Source organism: Mus caroli, chromosome 18 (genome assembly GCF_900094665.2).
Source record: "Mus caroli chromosome 18, CAROLI_EIJ_v1.1, whole genome shotgun sequence".
NCBI classification, from domain to species: Eukaryota; Metazoa; Chordata; class Mammalia; order Rodentia; family Muridae; genus Mus; species Mus caroli.
The window spans coordinates 50,321,378-50,335,368 of record NC_034587.1 but is presented as its reverse complement, the minus strand read 5'-3'; the positions used below and the strand labels follow the sequence as shown (position 1 = coordinate 50,335,368).

The following is a 13,991-nucleotide window of genomic DNA, read 5'->3' as shown; positions in this document are numbered from 1 at the left end:
CGTGGAGTCAGCACCCGCACAAAATCAATCGACCTCATTAAGTTTTCCCAGAAGACTGAATCTTACGACTCCCCAAAAGCGGAAAGGTAGACATCTGAAGAAACTTGATGCAACACGCCCAGAACTCCCCGGAGGTCGGAGAGGTGCCCAGGACATCCAGGTCCCAGAGGAGCCTTGTCAGGATTCTGTTCTCTGCGCGCTGCCGGCCCTATTAGGCTTACTCCGCTTTGCGCCTCCCCCACAACGCCGCTCCCTCTGAGCCCCCAATTCCGGCCACGGTTTTGAACTTGGGAGGAGCGCGCCCCAGGTCCCCGCCCTGCCGGGATCCACCACTCTCCCTACCAGGACCGCGCAGGCGCAGGCTGCTAAGCGTCCGGCCACAGTCCAGGAGCCTAAGGTTGCGCCCGTGCCATCGTTGCCACTTCCACCGCGCACCATGAGCCCGGGTCCCCGTCTGCTGCTGCCCGCGGTGCTCTGCCTGGGGCTTGGAGCCCTGGTGTCTTCTTCGGGGTCCTCGGGCGTCCGAAAACGAGGTCCCTCGGTGACAGACAAGGTGATCCAGCGGCTACAGAAACTTCTCCTCCGGCGGGCCAGGCACTCGGGCGCAGTGGCAGGGTTGGAGAGAAAGGGCTCTTGAAGCGGGCGGGAGGGGGGACTGGCGGGGACTTCTGGGGTACTGACTGGGACTGCAGGGAGCTGGGGGTGGGAGCTGGAGGAGGGATTAACTGGGGCTTGAGACTGTCTGGGACTGGGGCGGGGGGCTTAGAGGTGGCCACGCGGCAGGCGGGAGGAGACGTCAGTGAACCGTGCGCTCCCAAGGCTCTGGGGCTACTGGACTAACTCTCGCCAACCCCAGCGCCGGCTGTCCCGAATTGTCACCCGGGCTTAAACGACGTGAGCAGCCTGGGAGCTGGGACAAGCTCGCTGTGGCCGCAGGGCCTTTCTTCTAGAAGGGAGGTTGCTGGAGTACTTCCTTGGTGTGGCCTGGATGTGAAACAAAGCGGGAAGAATGTAGAGGGCGGGCACAGGCTGAGGAGTGGAGGCACAGCTGCCTGCTTAGGATGTCACCCGCTGGCCAGAGCCTGGGTCCCCAAGGAGTGCTCAAATGAGAACTGTCCTCTTCTGTTTAGGAACTGTCACCCTCCAAGAGGAAAGGGTACAAGTTTAAAACCTTGTGGCTGGGCCTGGGTTGAGCCCTAGGCAGCTTGAGAAGGCAACGCTCTGACTCTTAAGGGAGGCATGTGGGGGAATCCCCAGGAACTCGGTTCCTACAGTTTCCTCTGCTGAAGTTACATTTCAGTCTGTTTTACCAGAGGATCAAAAGAAAAGGAAGGGGCAGGGGTGGGGGGACTACTGCGGTGGGGTGACACTACTTCCACTGCTAGAAAAAAAAAATCTAGCAGTCTGGGAATGGGGTGGAAACAGCAGAAAGTGGTCTTCATGACCAATTCAGGGTGCCACTGGAAATGATAGCTCAAGACTAGTAGAAGGTTTAAATCCTCCATGACAGGCTCAGCCAAAGAGCCAGCAAGGAGAGGGAAGTGAGCCCACCTATCCAGTCACTGTGTAGGCCAGCACGATCCATCCTTAGGCAGCCCTTGATCCTTTGGGTATCTAAACCGAAAAACTGAGTTGTGCAAGCCACAGATCTAAAGTATGTCTGGTCTGTGGCTACTATTTCAGATAAAACCATAAATATAAAGTTCATACAACTATGAAATAGCAAAGGAAGTGAGCTCAGGGAGCCATTTTAAAACACCTGACCGATGAGGGGAAAGCCAACCTGGGAAAGGCTAGCGTGCCAAAGGAAATGCTTGTGCAAAGGTCTCCAGGTGGGAAAGGCATTCTTGTCTCAGGACATGCCTAAAGGACAGCTTGTCTGTGGGGGCAGGACTGAGGACAGAGTGACCTGAGATGAGGTTGGATATGAGCGAGGAACAGAAAGGCTCTGAACAGCCTTAGAAGGCTTTGCTAGGAGTGTGGCCACCGAGGGCATAGTTCTTAGGGCTCGGGTGTTACTCTAAGGCAGTGTTCCCCACCTTCCTAAGTCTACAACCCTTTAACACAGTTCCTCATGGTGTAGTGACCTCCCACCCATAAAATTATCTTCACCGCTCTTTCACAACTGTAATTTTGCTATTTTATAAGTTTTGATGTTAACATTCGATCTGCAGGATAGCTGATATATCTGTGATTGGGGGGTTGCGACCTACAGGTTGAGAACCATTGCTCTGAGGTAAAGTGGCCAGAGGGGTCTGCACATGGAAATGACTTAATTTCATATGTGCTCTTAGGAAATCCCTGTGGTCACTCCGGAGGGTGGATTGAGAGGCCATTCAGGGCTCTGTGCTAAACTCCAGATGGTGGGTTGGATAGGGGTGGGAATCTTGGGAATAAGGAACAGGAATTGGAAGTAGATATTGGAAGCGGAACAGGACTCGCTGAAAGCTTAGGTAGAAGGGGAAATAGGGTAGTTAGCCTATGATGCCCAAGGAGATGGGAATTTCAAGTTAACAATGGGTTAATCTGTGTCCCCAGTTATGCTGGAAGTGTTTGACCAAGAGAGCTTTTAAACTGTTGATAGAAATCAACTCAGAGCAAGTTAGCCACAGTCTCTGCCGTCTCGGGTGCAGCCTGAGGATTGCAGAGATCCTAGAAAGAAAAGACTGGCTGCAGGGGAAGGGGTGGGGCATCCTGACTAAGACTAGAGCATAGCACTCCGGTGCTGAGACCTGGGCTCCGCCCTCAGAGCTGGCAACTTAGATTCTTCTTTTTCACCAAGCTTACTAAGTTCTGACAGCCAGAGGTAAGGTGAGCCTCTCACAGATCTGCTTCCGTGGGCCTCTTGAGTTACTTAACCAATGTGTTACAACAATTCAATATGGTGGAAAATAGAGACATTAAAATGGAAATGTAGCCAGGCAGCACTCGGGAGGCAGAGGCAGGCGGAAGGCCAGCCTGGTCTACAAAGTGAGTTCCAGGACAGCCAGGGCTACACAGAGAAACCCTGTCTCGAAAAACCAATAGATAGATAGATAGATAGATAGATAGATAGATAGATAGATAGATAGATAAAATGGAAATGTAGGTCAACTCCTTTGACTCTGGCCCACAGTCCTTTCTTTCACTATGACTTTATTTAAAGCTAGGAATCTAAATAAGAGGCCTGGGGTGCTGCTCTCCCACACACACAGTGGGGATCCTGCTTCTGTTTCTGTCTTGCATGCTCCCGCCCTACTGGTGCTCTGGCTCACAGACTCAGTATCCATTCTCCAGTAAATGCCATAGGTTCCATAATAAGCCAGCACAAAGCGCATAAAAATCAACATGTTTGTCATGCCAGGATGAGGTGATGGCCAGGTGACTTTGGGCAAGTTACCTATTGTGTGAGACTCTGCGTCTTCTTCTGTGGAAAGTAAATAGAAACGATGTGTATATTTGGACTCTGTGTGTCTCTCTGAATATAATACGGATTTTTGGCAGATTAAGTATGATAAAGCAGGTTAAGGGAGTCCCGTGTTGTGTTTGTCCATGAATCCTACCTAGTGTGACATCCTAAGTTTGGAAGCAACAGTCACTCATCTTACAGGTGAGGAATCTAGCTCAATTTTAACTTAACTGAAAGTCCCATGGCAAATTAGTAGAGGAATTGGGTTTAATCACCTCAAACCCGGTGTCTTCTTTGATGAATCTGACAATAGACACAGATAGTACAAGATCGATTTGATCAGGCTTTTGAACCCCACATCCCACCTCTCTACCTCCTCAAACCTTCAGTGCCCTGTAATTTTCAAATAACTTTCAGAGGCAGCCTCTGGGTGGGAGAAGGAGGGTGTTAGAGATGTTTACCCACTAAGTATGGTGTAGAACCAAAGGCCATCTTTTCCAAGGAGCCTGCTCCCATCCTCCCCGTGGACTCCATCCTTTACCATGATGCCTTTACCATGATTTGCCTTTGAAGCCCAGCTTCCCATTAAAAGACATCATTTGTAAGTGTGTTTTCTATTTCGTGGTTATAGGAGCTTTGGAGTCCTTCCCTGTCCAGCTTGGACTGTGTTCTCTAGGGGCTTCAGCAAAATCAGAGGCAAGTCTCATGGAAGGAAGGGCTTGCCTGACACCTACCTCCCCTCCTATTGTTGTCTGCTTCCTGTTGGCATTGTGCTGAAATCTGAAAGGACTGTTTCCATTCCCTGGGTACTCACTGCTAAAATGAGTGGTTACAGATTAACAAGAGGGGACCTTGGACTGAATTCTAAAGCTCCCCCTCTTAGTTGGGAAGCTTCCACCCATCCCTTACCCTCCTCCTCTGAATTAGTGATAACAGACCACTTGCTTTGCTCAAGTTGGGTTGGGGGATTAATGACTGGAGGTGGTGAAGTAGAAGGAGACACTGTCATCTCAGTCGACTTCCCAGTTCGAGAACCTCTTTCTTCAGCTGATGTGGACTCCGCAGATTCTCCTTGGGCTCTACATGAGGCCCAATCCCAGAGCCTCGTTTGCTTCCCTCCTTTCTGTTGCCTGGCAGAGCAGGAACCTCCAAGCATAGCATTTGGAACTGGCAACAGCTCCCTGCTCTAACCATGAAAAAGGCTGCTCTGATGCTTGGCGCTCAGAACACAGGTCCCACCTGACTGCCTTGGCTTCAGAAAGTACTGTCAAGTGAGGAAAATATGCCCACTCTTGTCCCTAGGCCTGTTGTCCCCCTTTTAGTGCCTCCCACTCCTCCAGGGTGCCCTCTCCCAACCCTTCCTGCTCTCTAGGACTTCATAGACTATGTTCTTGGGCCACAGCTCACACTTTGTCTTGTACCAACTGTGGTTATTGCTTGCTTTTCTTTTTTCTTTTTTTTAAAAATTTTTATTTTGACACCTGTAACTTGCTGGCCATGACCTCACACAGATCCCTGTCTCTGCCTCCCACTCAGCCCACTTTATGCTACCTCTTAGATGCTAACCTTAGGACAGTTCGTTCAGGGACATTGCTTTGTATGTGGGTATTTAATAACTATTCGTTGGCTAAACGAGATTGGACTTTGTCATTTCCATTAGCATTGGCAACATTCTGGTGCGATTCTTTATACTGTCCTTATGGATCTGAAGGGCATGGCAATTGGGAGAAAATTTTCAGAGATAGATAAGCTGGGCTGTGTGCACAAATGAGATTTTTTTTTTAATTGCAGAGGGTCCTGGGTGGCAGGTTCTTTTTCTTCATCTCCTTCAGCTGCCTTCTTTTGTTGCTTTCTAAGAATTTACTCCCTTATTTTCAAAGTCAGGAAGGTTTTGCAAACCTTTATCTTACAGGCTGTCTCTTTAAAATTACACCCCTGGCTTTCTTATGCGGCTGAAAATACACCCCTGGCTCCCTAGCAGGGCTTGTTCTCTTGCTGCAAAGCACATTCCTTTCTCATATGGGCACGGAAACCCTGTGGAGAAAGCACTTTTCCTTGCCAGACTCACATGTGCTGAGACAGCCTTTTGTCCCCAAGACACACTGGTGGGTCTTCTCTTCTGCCACGCCTCACACGAAGAGCCAAGTCTTCCATGCTTCGAGTAAAGCTCTTGAACATAGATGATAATAAAACAGTGGCCGTCTTGGCCACGTGGACGTGGAAATGCCACAGGAAGCACTAAATATCACATCAGCCCATGACAGGCATTCAGAGATATTGGCAGAAGCGCTTGTCTTGAGCTGGGTTTGACAGTCTTTACCTAGTGATTTTTCTAGATTGCAAGGCATCTTTTTTCTTTGACAACCCTTCTTATATCTTTTAAAGCCATCCCTGGAATGTCTTTCTTTTTTTTTTTTTTTTTTTACCCACTCAAACAGTAAATTGGTTCGTATAATCTAAACTCACTAATAGAATGCCCTTTGACTCTGTGGCCTTTTCAAGCCTTCTGTCTCCGAATCATCAGAACATAGTGATTTGTGAAGCAAAATGTGTATAATTTCACTCCAGGTGAAACAGTTCTCAAAAAGAAACGCCAAGAGAACTTTTAAGGTTTAATCTGAAGAGAGAGAGAGAGAGAGAGAGAGAGAGAGAGAGAGAGAGAGAGAGAGAGACTCGTATTTCTAACCATGTTACCTTTCTTTTGTTCTAAGATGACAGAGAATGAACAAGTTCTACTTGGGTGACAGTGGGAACAGGTCCCCTGAATCCAGTGTTGAAGTTTGTAAGACCTGGATCTATAGGGTCTTTGCCCTGCTGGGGACCTGGTGTCTTGCTGCTCTTGGATGTGAGTGGCACATCTTCCCAAGGACTGCTGTTGTGCTTCATGGTCCTTGGCCACACCCTTGACAGCAGACATCTCCTGAGAATTCATCATGAGTCTGATGGATCTTCTCAACATTTTTTTTTCCTCCTGCCAGTAGTAAAGAGAGTTGCTTCTTTAAAGAGCGATACTCTCTGCTCCCCTCTTCATCCACAGAGAAGGAAAGCGGGGAGAAGCAGAGTGGTGGTGTTTCCTAGGCCTTGATGGGAGTAATGTGTTGAAGATTTATAAGCTCACTCTGGCCACATTGAATCAAGCTTCCAACCCAAGTACCTGGTCCACCGCTTCACCCATAGGTGGTGCTCAGTAAATGTTTGTTGAATGAATATTTGGGAACGAACTGCCCCTACAGTATTGTTTCTGCAACTCTAACTGGCCTCATGCTTCATGACTCTCAGAAAACACTGAAGGACAGGCTTTCCTGTAGGGGCCAATTTTCAGATTTAACTTTGATTTAGCTCAGCTTTCTGTCTCTTTCATGTGGTGACTTTTCTACTGTGCATCTCAATTATCCACAGGTCTTCTTTGATGTGAGGATCGGAGACAAAGACGTGGGTAGAATTGTGATTGGCCTCTTTGGAAACGTTGTACCCAAGACGGTGGAAAACTTCGTGGCTCTGGCAACAGGAGAGGTCTGTCCCAGCCTTACTGCCTTTAACCGAGAACAAGTATGAATCTTCCTTAAGACAAGATACAAAGATGTCCTCTGGAGAAAGGAGAATTAATATGTCAGATGATTGTACGACTTAGTAGACTTTTGTTTTCTTATAATTGTTTGTTTAAGCACTCATGTCTAGGGCTTCTAGAAATGGAGAGAAAAACATCAAGTGAAAAATATAGTCTGCTCATTTTCTACTTATTCCTAGTAATTAATTCTACTTATTCCTACTTCAATTATTTTGGCCAGTTCATGATAGACTTTCTCCAGTACATAATTGCTAGAACCTAGTCAGGTTCTGTAGCTGCTTTGTTCCATTTTTCTCATTTTCTGGTAATCACTGTTCATCTTTTAGTGTGGGTTGTTTCACTTGAATCTATCTCTTTAGAAAGGCTACGGGTACAAGGGCAGCATCTTCCACCGTGTCATCAAGGACTTCATGATTCAAGGAGGGGACTTCACAGCTAGAGACGGCACTGGAGGTGACGTGGTCTTTGCCTTTCTCCCTTCCCAGTTTGCCAAGCTGCCGCCAAAGCATTAGAGCTGAGGCTGTGCATGCTTTGAAGACTAAGTTACTGTTCTTGCAAAACTACAAAGGGCTAGGGGGTGTAGCTCAGTGGTAGAGCACTTGCCCAGCACGCACAAGGCTTTGGGTTCCATCTCTAGCACCAAACAACAAGAAAAAGGGCTTACAAAAGAGGCACAGGCGCACGGGGGTGGTAGGGGTGGTAGGGGTGGTAGGGGGGGTGGGAGGTCTGGAGAGATGGCTTAGTGGTTAAGAGCACTGACTGCTCTTCCAGAGGTCCTGAATTCAATTCCCAGCAACCACACGGTGCCTCACAACCATCTGTCATGGGGATCCGATGCCCTCTTCTGGTGTGTCTGAAGATAGCTACAGTGTACTCATACATACATAAAATAAATAAATATATCTTTTTTAAATAAGTGGTGCAGGATATGAAGTGCAGGGTGGAGAGGAGAAATGCACTCTGATTTCTTGGGGAATGAGGTTTTCAGAGAACCATGCATAGAAGCAACCCTAGCTGCTGCAGCAACACATGACCTGAGGGGACCGCAGCTGGCTCTAGCACCCGTGCCCGCCCTCTGGTATCCACTTTCTGGCTACAGTCCAGTAGAAACAGTGGCAGCTTGATTTTGCCCTCTCTTCTGTTTTTATTCTCTTCTTTACCTTCCCTGCTCAGTGTGCGTATGTGTGTGGGGAGTGGGTTGGTGGCTCTTAGGTTAAATTTTTCTGAGTTTGGAAGAGAGGACATTTTGGACCATTTAGCTTAGATCTCTCTGAGCAGAGTCATCCTCTGAGCAGAGTCATCCTCCGGGTCACTTCCCTTGTCCTAGACTAACAGCTTTAAACTCCTTGGATTTGGTTTCCACTTCCGGTATTTCTAGCTGAGCCAGGGTTTTGAGGTTGGCAGACAGTCAGGAGAGGTGGGCAGGACAGGCCCTTGGGGTGGGGGGTGCTGGCACATGGGATGGGTGTTTCTCACAGGCCGTGCTGCTGCTGTGGGAAAAGGGCTCCCACTGTGGCTGCTAATTTGCTAGAACTCCAGGACATGGGTGTTCCTAGTTTTGATCATTCTGTGTCCTATAGGCTCTGGAGTCACACCTGTCACTTACAGACTTGCTGCTACTCTTGTTGCTGAGGCAAGAAAAAGCAGTGGGCTTAGTCAGAGAGCCAGATGCTGCTATTCTGCTCTGCTAGGGTTTTGTAACTCTCTCAGCAAAAACCAGGGCTGAGAAGGCCTGTTTTGTGGGATCCACGTGCAGTTAAACCAATGTATGTGCTCAGTGCTTGGTTAGCTGGTTAGGTGCCGAGAGGCGAGTGACCTAGGACCAAAGTCACCTGAGTATATGGCAGAGGCAGAGCCACCAGGATAGCTCACCTTTCTACCCGGCTTTCAGAGGCCATCTTCCTTTCAAAATGAAATCGCTGACCCATTTGGTCAAATTCTGGCTTGAGGCCCTGGGGACTTTCATCCTGTGCCATGTTAAGGTCTCTGGTTTGGTTTAGACTCTGGCGTCTCTTTCCTTCGGGGGTCAGTTTTGTCCTACACCTTCACTTCTTGCCTGTGCCCATCCTTTGTCCTGTCTTCTGTGGGATTCTGATGACATGAAACACTCACGTTTCTTTGAAAAGTTCGCTTTTACATCTGCTGTCCTCCCTCCTTCTGCCTCACCCAGGGATGAGCATCTATGGTGAGACATTTCCGGATGAGAACTTCAAACTGAAGCACTATGGCATTGGCTGGGTCAGCATGGCCAATGCTGGACCAGACACCAACGGATCCCAGTTCTTCATCACCTTGACCAAGCCCACCTGGTTGGATGGCAAACATGTTGTATTTGGCAAAGTCCTGGATGGCATGGTAATTTGAAATATCTTTTTTCTCTCATTCTCAAAATACACAAAGCCTTCTATTTATGATTAATAAATCAGTGATTCATTGAACCTTCAAATGTGTTCTTAGATACCCATTATATGATGGGTAGAGTTTTTGAAGGTGAACAAATTATATATGGGATAGTATTTTAACTGCTAAAGGCATTAAAGCAGATATGGAAGAAGTTAGGCTCTTCAGTTAATTTAAGAAACATAACCAAATAAACCAAGGACTAAATATGCATTCAGTGAAATATTATTTGGTATTAAAACATAAGAACATTTGAATGCATGCTATGACATATATGTATATGTATATATAATCTATGTATGTATAGTATATGTTAAGTATATGATCTATATATGTATCTATCTAAGTGTCATCAATTTACAAACATTTTGAAACCTTATCCAGTCAAAAAGACAAAACGTGTATGAGTTTAATTATATGAGGTATTTAGAGTAGTCAATTCATAGAGATAGAAATATTATTGACGGTTGTCAGGGATAAAGGTGGTGATCAATGAATACAGAGTTTAGTTTTGTAAGTTGACAACACTTCTGGTTGCATGCAGGTAAACATTCCCGAGCTATATACTCATTTTGTGACTTTTCTTGGGAAGCCATGGACAAACATCTATTCACCCTAGATAGAGCACTGATAACAGGCCAGTGGAGTGACTCTACTGAAATACAACTTGGCAAAACAGTGTGTTCACTGGGGTTTCTTATAGGAGTCTAGGGTGAGGGTTTACTTACTGTAGCATGAATGACTCAAAGATGGCTATGTCTGTCACACAGCGTCTCACTAATTCCTCTTCTCTCCCATGTTTCTATGCTGTCCTGATTCCATCCAAGTGAAGGCTAGGAACTGAGAGCCACACTCTGGACAACTCATCAGAAATGAGCTTTCTTGCTCATAGTGTGCTCAGTCCTTCAATGTGCACCTTAATTGCATGGCCCTGAGAAGCTGCCCAGAGCCCCTGCTACACCCATGGCAGATGCAAAGCTAGACAATTGGTTACAGTCATCTGTAAAGAAGTGAGGCCAGGGCCTGGGCTACTTTTATAAATGCTTTCTGGTCTGCCCAGACTAGGGTAGAACTCAAGCTAAAACTGTTCTCAATCCCATGCTAATAATCACAGTGAGTCAAATAGAAATATCTTTTATTAGAGCTATGTATATTAAAAACTAGCTATGTCTTTTTCAAACATAAAATGCTTATTAATAAAGAAATGGGGAAATGTATATTCTTTGAGTTTCTGAGAAATAAGAGACTTTATCCTGAGTGGATTGATATTGATTGCATATATATATATATATATATATATATATATATATATATGTATACACACACACATACACACACATGCATATATATACACAAACATATATATGTATATACCATACTCATATATACTATACTATATTATGTATAGTATATTGTATACATATGTGTGTGTGAGTTTGGGTTGTATTATATATCATATATTGTACATATTATACATATATGTATTATATATATTACATATATATGTGTATGTAAAATCCCAGGATAATCTCCTAGGTGCTCCACCCTTGGTTCCATTGTTTTGAAGACTGGTAGTAGCAGATAAAAGAGTGCTGCAGTTATTTGCAAAGCAGTGCTCCTCAGCTCACATGGCTTTTATAACGATAAAAGGTGTGTCCCAGGGCTGGGGCTGTATTGGTAGGGTGCTTACTGAGCATACAGGAAGCGTAGAGTTTGATCTGCCATGTCACTTAAACCAGTGTGGTGGTACACAACAGCCACCCCAGCATTGGGAGGTGGAAGCAGGGCTATCTTTAGCAATGTAGTGAGTTTTAGGCCAGCCTGATATGCAAGGCCCTGTCTCAAAAGAGCAATAACGACAAACATCTCCCTCCTATTTGTTCTTCTGAAACGGGACTGGCTATTTCTGTGAATCGTCACAGCTACTGACTCAAGCTGAGCCACGGGTCTGTTTTTCTCTTCCCAGACTGTGGTACATTCCATTGAACTTCAAGCAACGGATGGCCATGACCGCCCACTCACCGACTGCACCATCGTCAACAGTGGCAAGATAGATGTGAAAACACCCTTTGTGGTTGAGGTCCCTGACTGGTGACAGAAATGGTGGAAGACAGGAAACACACTGGCTGGCCCATGTGCACATCTGTGATCCACCAGCAGTCTTTTAGTTACTTAAAAGTTGTAGTTAAAAAAATTTCTCATTTAATTTTCCAGTCTAGATTGCAATAACAATTTAAAAATCAACCACACAGTCAGATGTCTCAACAAACACCTGTCATCCCAGTATTTGGGAAGTGCAGGCAGGATGATCAGGGGTTCAAGGCCAGCCTGGGCTAACAGTAAGTTTGAGGCTAGCCTTGTCTGTTACATAAGTAACAACAATAAAAATCAATCAAAGTCCTGCTCAGGAACTTTAAATTGAACGACATATCCTTTTTTTCTAGTGGTGCTATTTTCAAATCAAAAAACTTTGCATTGGCTATTTGTTTTTACAAACATGGTTGAGTTTCACACGGTTCCTTGTGATCTCCATTTGGGTGACCAGAGGGTTTGTTTGAGGAAGGTGACTATAATGAAGGTTAGCATTTTCTGTTCAAATAGTTCTTGTTCAGGCAAAGGGAAATTTGAGTAGTATCATATGCTGTATATCATGAGCATTCTGGTGCTTGGATGTTCTTTATATTAAATACTTTTTAAATCAATGGACTTTTTTTTTGCAAGACTTTATTTATTTATTTATTTATTTTTGTGATGGATGTTTTGTCTGCGTGTATGTCTGTGCACCATGTCTGTACAGTGCCCATAAAGTCGACACGAGTCACCAGACCCTCCCCAACACCCACCCCCTGGCCTGGATTGTACTGGATTTACAGACTGTTGTGAGCTTCTGTGTGTGTGCTAGAAATTGACTCTGTGTCCTTTGGAAGAGCACCAGAGATGGGGAGGCACAGGATCTACAACCAAACATACAAGCTGATCATTCAGCAAATTTCCCTCAACATGTAGCCCAGTTCTCAAGCTTCCTAATGCTGTGACCCTTTGACACAGTTCCCCAGCCATAAAGTCATTTTCATTGCTACTTCACAACTATAATTTTGCTACTATTATGAATCGTAATGTAAATAATATCTGATATCCAGGATATCTGATATGAGACACCCTTCCCCCCTACCAGGGGTTGTGACCCACAGACTGATTTAGACTGTCATCTTGAGTCCAGTTGCTATGGGATCTTAGTTGGTAGTGTGAGTCAAGATTCAGGCTAAATTTAAATCAAGTGGGACAGTGCAGTCTTCTTAGGGCTGTGTGACATCTTTGGCTAAGCAGCAGAGGCCAAGATCTGGTTAGATGGGGAGAGAATCATGCCAGGCAGTGAAGAGACAAAAGAACTCTCTCTTTCATCATTTCAACAAGAAAACGGCCTCAGCAAGAGATGGGAGGAGAGATGACTCAGCAGTTGGGAACAACTGTTCTTGTTCTTACAGAGAACCCAGGTTGATTCCCAGTACCCACATTCACAACTGTCTGTAACTCCAGTTCCAGGGGCTCCAACTTCTTTTTTCTATAGGCTCCAGGCATGCATATGACACACACACATACACATTCATGCAGGCAAAACACACATACATAAATCTAAAAAAAAAGAAAAAAATAAAAGGATTAAAAAAAGGTTTAGAGACTAAGTAGGCACTGTCTTAGTTAGGGTTTTACTGCTGTGAACAGGCACCTTGACCAAGGCAACTCTTATAAGGACAATATTTAATTGGGGCTGGCTTACAGGTTCAGAGGTTCAGTCTATTATCATCCAGGCAGGAACATGGCAGCATCCAGGCAGGCATGGTGCAGGAAGAACTGAGAGTTCTACATCTTCATCTGAAGGCTGCTAGTGGAAGACTGCTTTCAGGCAGCTAGGATGAGGGTCTTAAAGCCCATGCCCACAGTGACACACCTACTCCAACACGGACACACCTCCTAATAGTGCCACTCCCTGGGCCAAGCATATACAAACCATCACAGGCAACCTGGCTGTTGGTGGTGGTACTGAAGACTATGATATGCTTGGGGAATGGTTTGCTTTTTTCTTTTTTTCCAACAAATATTTATTGTGGAGCTTTGCTATGACAGGCCATGTCAGATCTTAGTTTGACTTTTGGGATATGACAGCAGACAAAGAAATGGGTGTCCTGCAGTTGACATTCTAGTGGAGACGAGGGAAGGTCAACAAGGCTAAAGAGAGATCAGGGAGATGAGGATGGTGTGAATGTTGCAAGGGATGGGTGGGGAACCCCCTTAGAGCAGCTTCCTATGAGTCTCTAGAAAGATCAAGTTTACACAAAGATGTGAAGAAAGTGGGAGGTGACCAAGGCGGATGGACCCTGCCTTAATCACTTTTCTATAGCTGGGATAAAACAACACAACCAAGGTGACTTATAGAAGGAAAAGTTGATTTGAGCTAATTTGCAGAGAGACAAATCCATCAGCATCACATCAGGGAAGTGTGGTAGCAGACAGACAAGCAACAGGAGCGGCAAGCTGAGAGCTCACATATTACATCCCAGCAGGAAGCTAAGAAAGTGAACTGGGGTTAGTGCCTAGCTTTTAAACCTCAAAGCCTAACCCCACCCCACCCCCAGT

At 45.7% G+C, this 13,991-nt stretch overlaps 1 protein-coding gene across 1 annotated transcript; it reads left to right on the top strand.

Moving 5' to 3' along the window:
• The first annotated feature begins 361 nt into the window (after window positions 1-361).
• Ppic (peptidylprolyl isomerase C) lies at window positions 362-12,058 on the top strand. The gene is made up of 5 exons (XM_021150981.2): window positions 362-553; window positions 6,788-6,901; window positions 7,316-7,409; window positions 9,127-9,311; window positions 11,323-12,058. Exons 1-5 carry the CDS (start codon window positions 437-439, stop codon window positions 11,449-11,451), a joined length of 639 nt encoding a protein of 212 aa, XP_021006640.1. The 5' UTR covers window positions 362-436; the 3' UTR covers window positions 11,452-12,058.
• The last annotated feature ends 1,933 nt before the right edge of the window (window positions 12,059-13,991 follow it).

What these genes read in the sequence shown, in the direction of transcription:
- Ppic (XM_021150981.2), top strand. Translation starts at nt 437, where the DNA reads ATGAGCCCGGGTCCCCGTCTGCTGCTGCCCGCGGTGCTCTGCCTGGGG. An exon ending in GTCCCTCGGTGACAGACAAG is followed by an intron (nt 554 to 6,787) that starts GTGATCCAGCGG and finishes AATTATCCACAG; the next exon opens with GTCTTCTTTGATGTGAGGAT. An exon ending in AGCTAGAGACGGCACTGGAG is followed by an intron (nt 7,410 to 9,126) that starts GTGACGTGGTCT and finishes TGCCTCACCCAG; the next exon opens with GGATGAGCATCTATGGTGAG.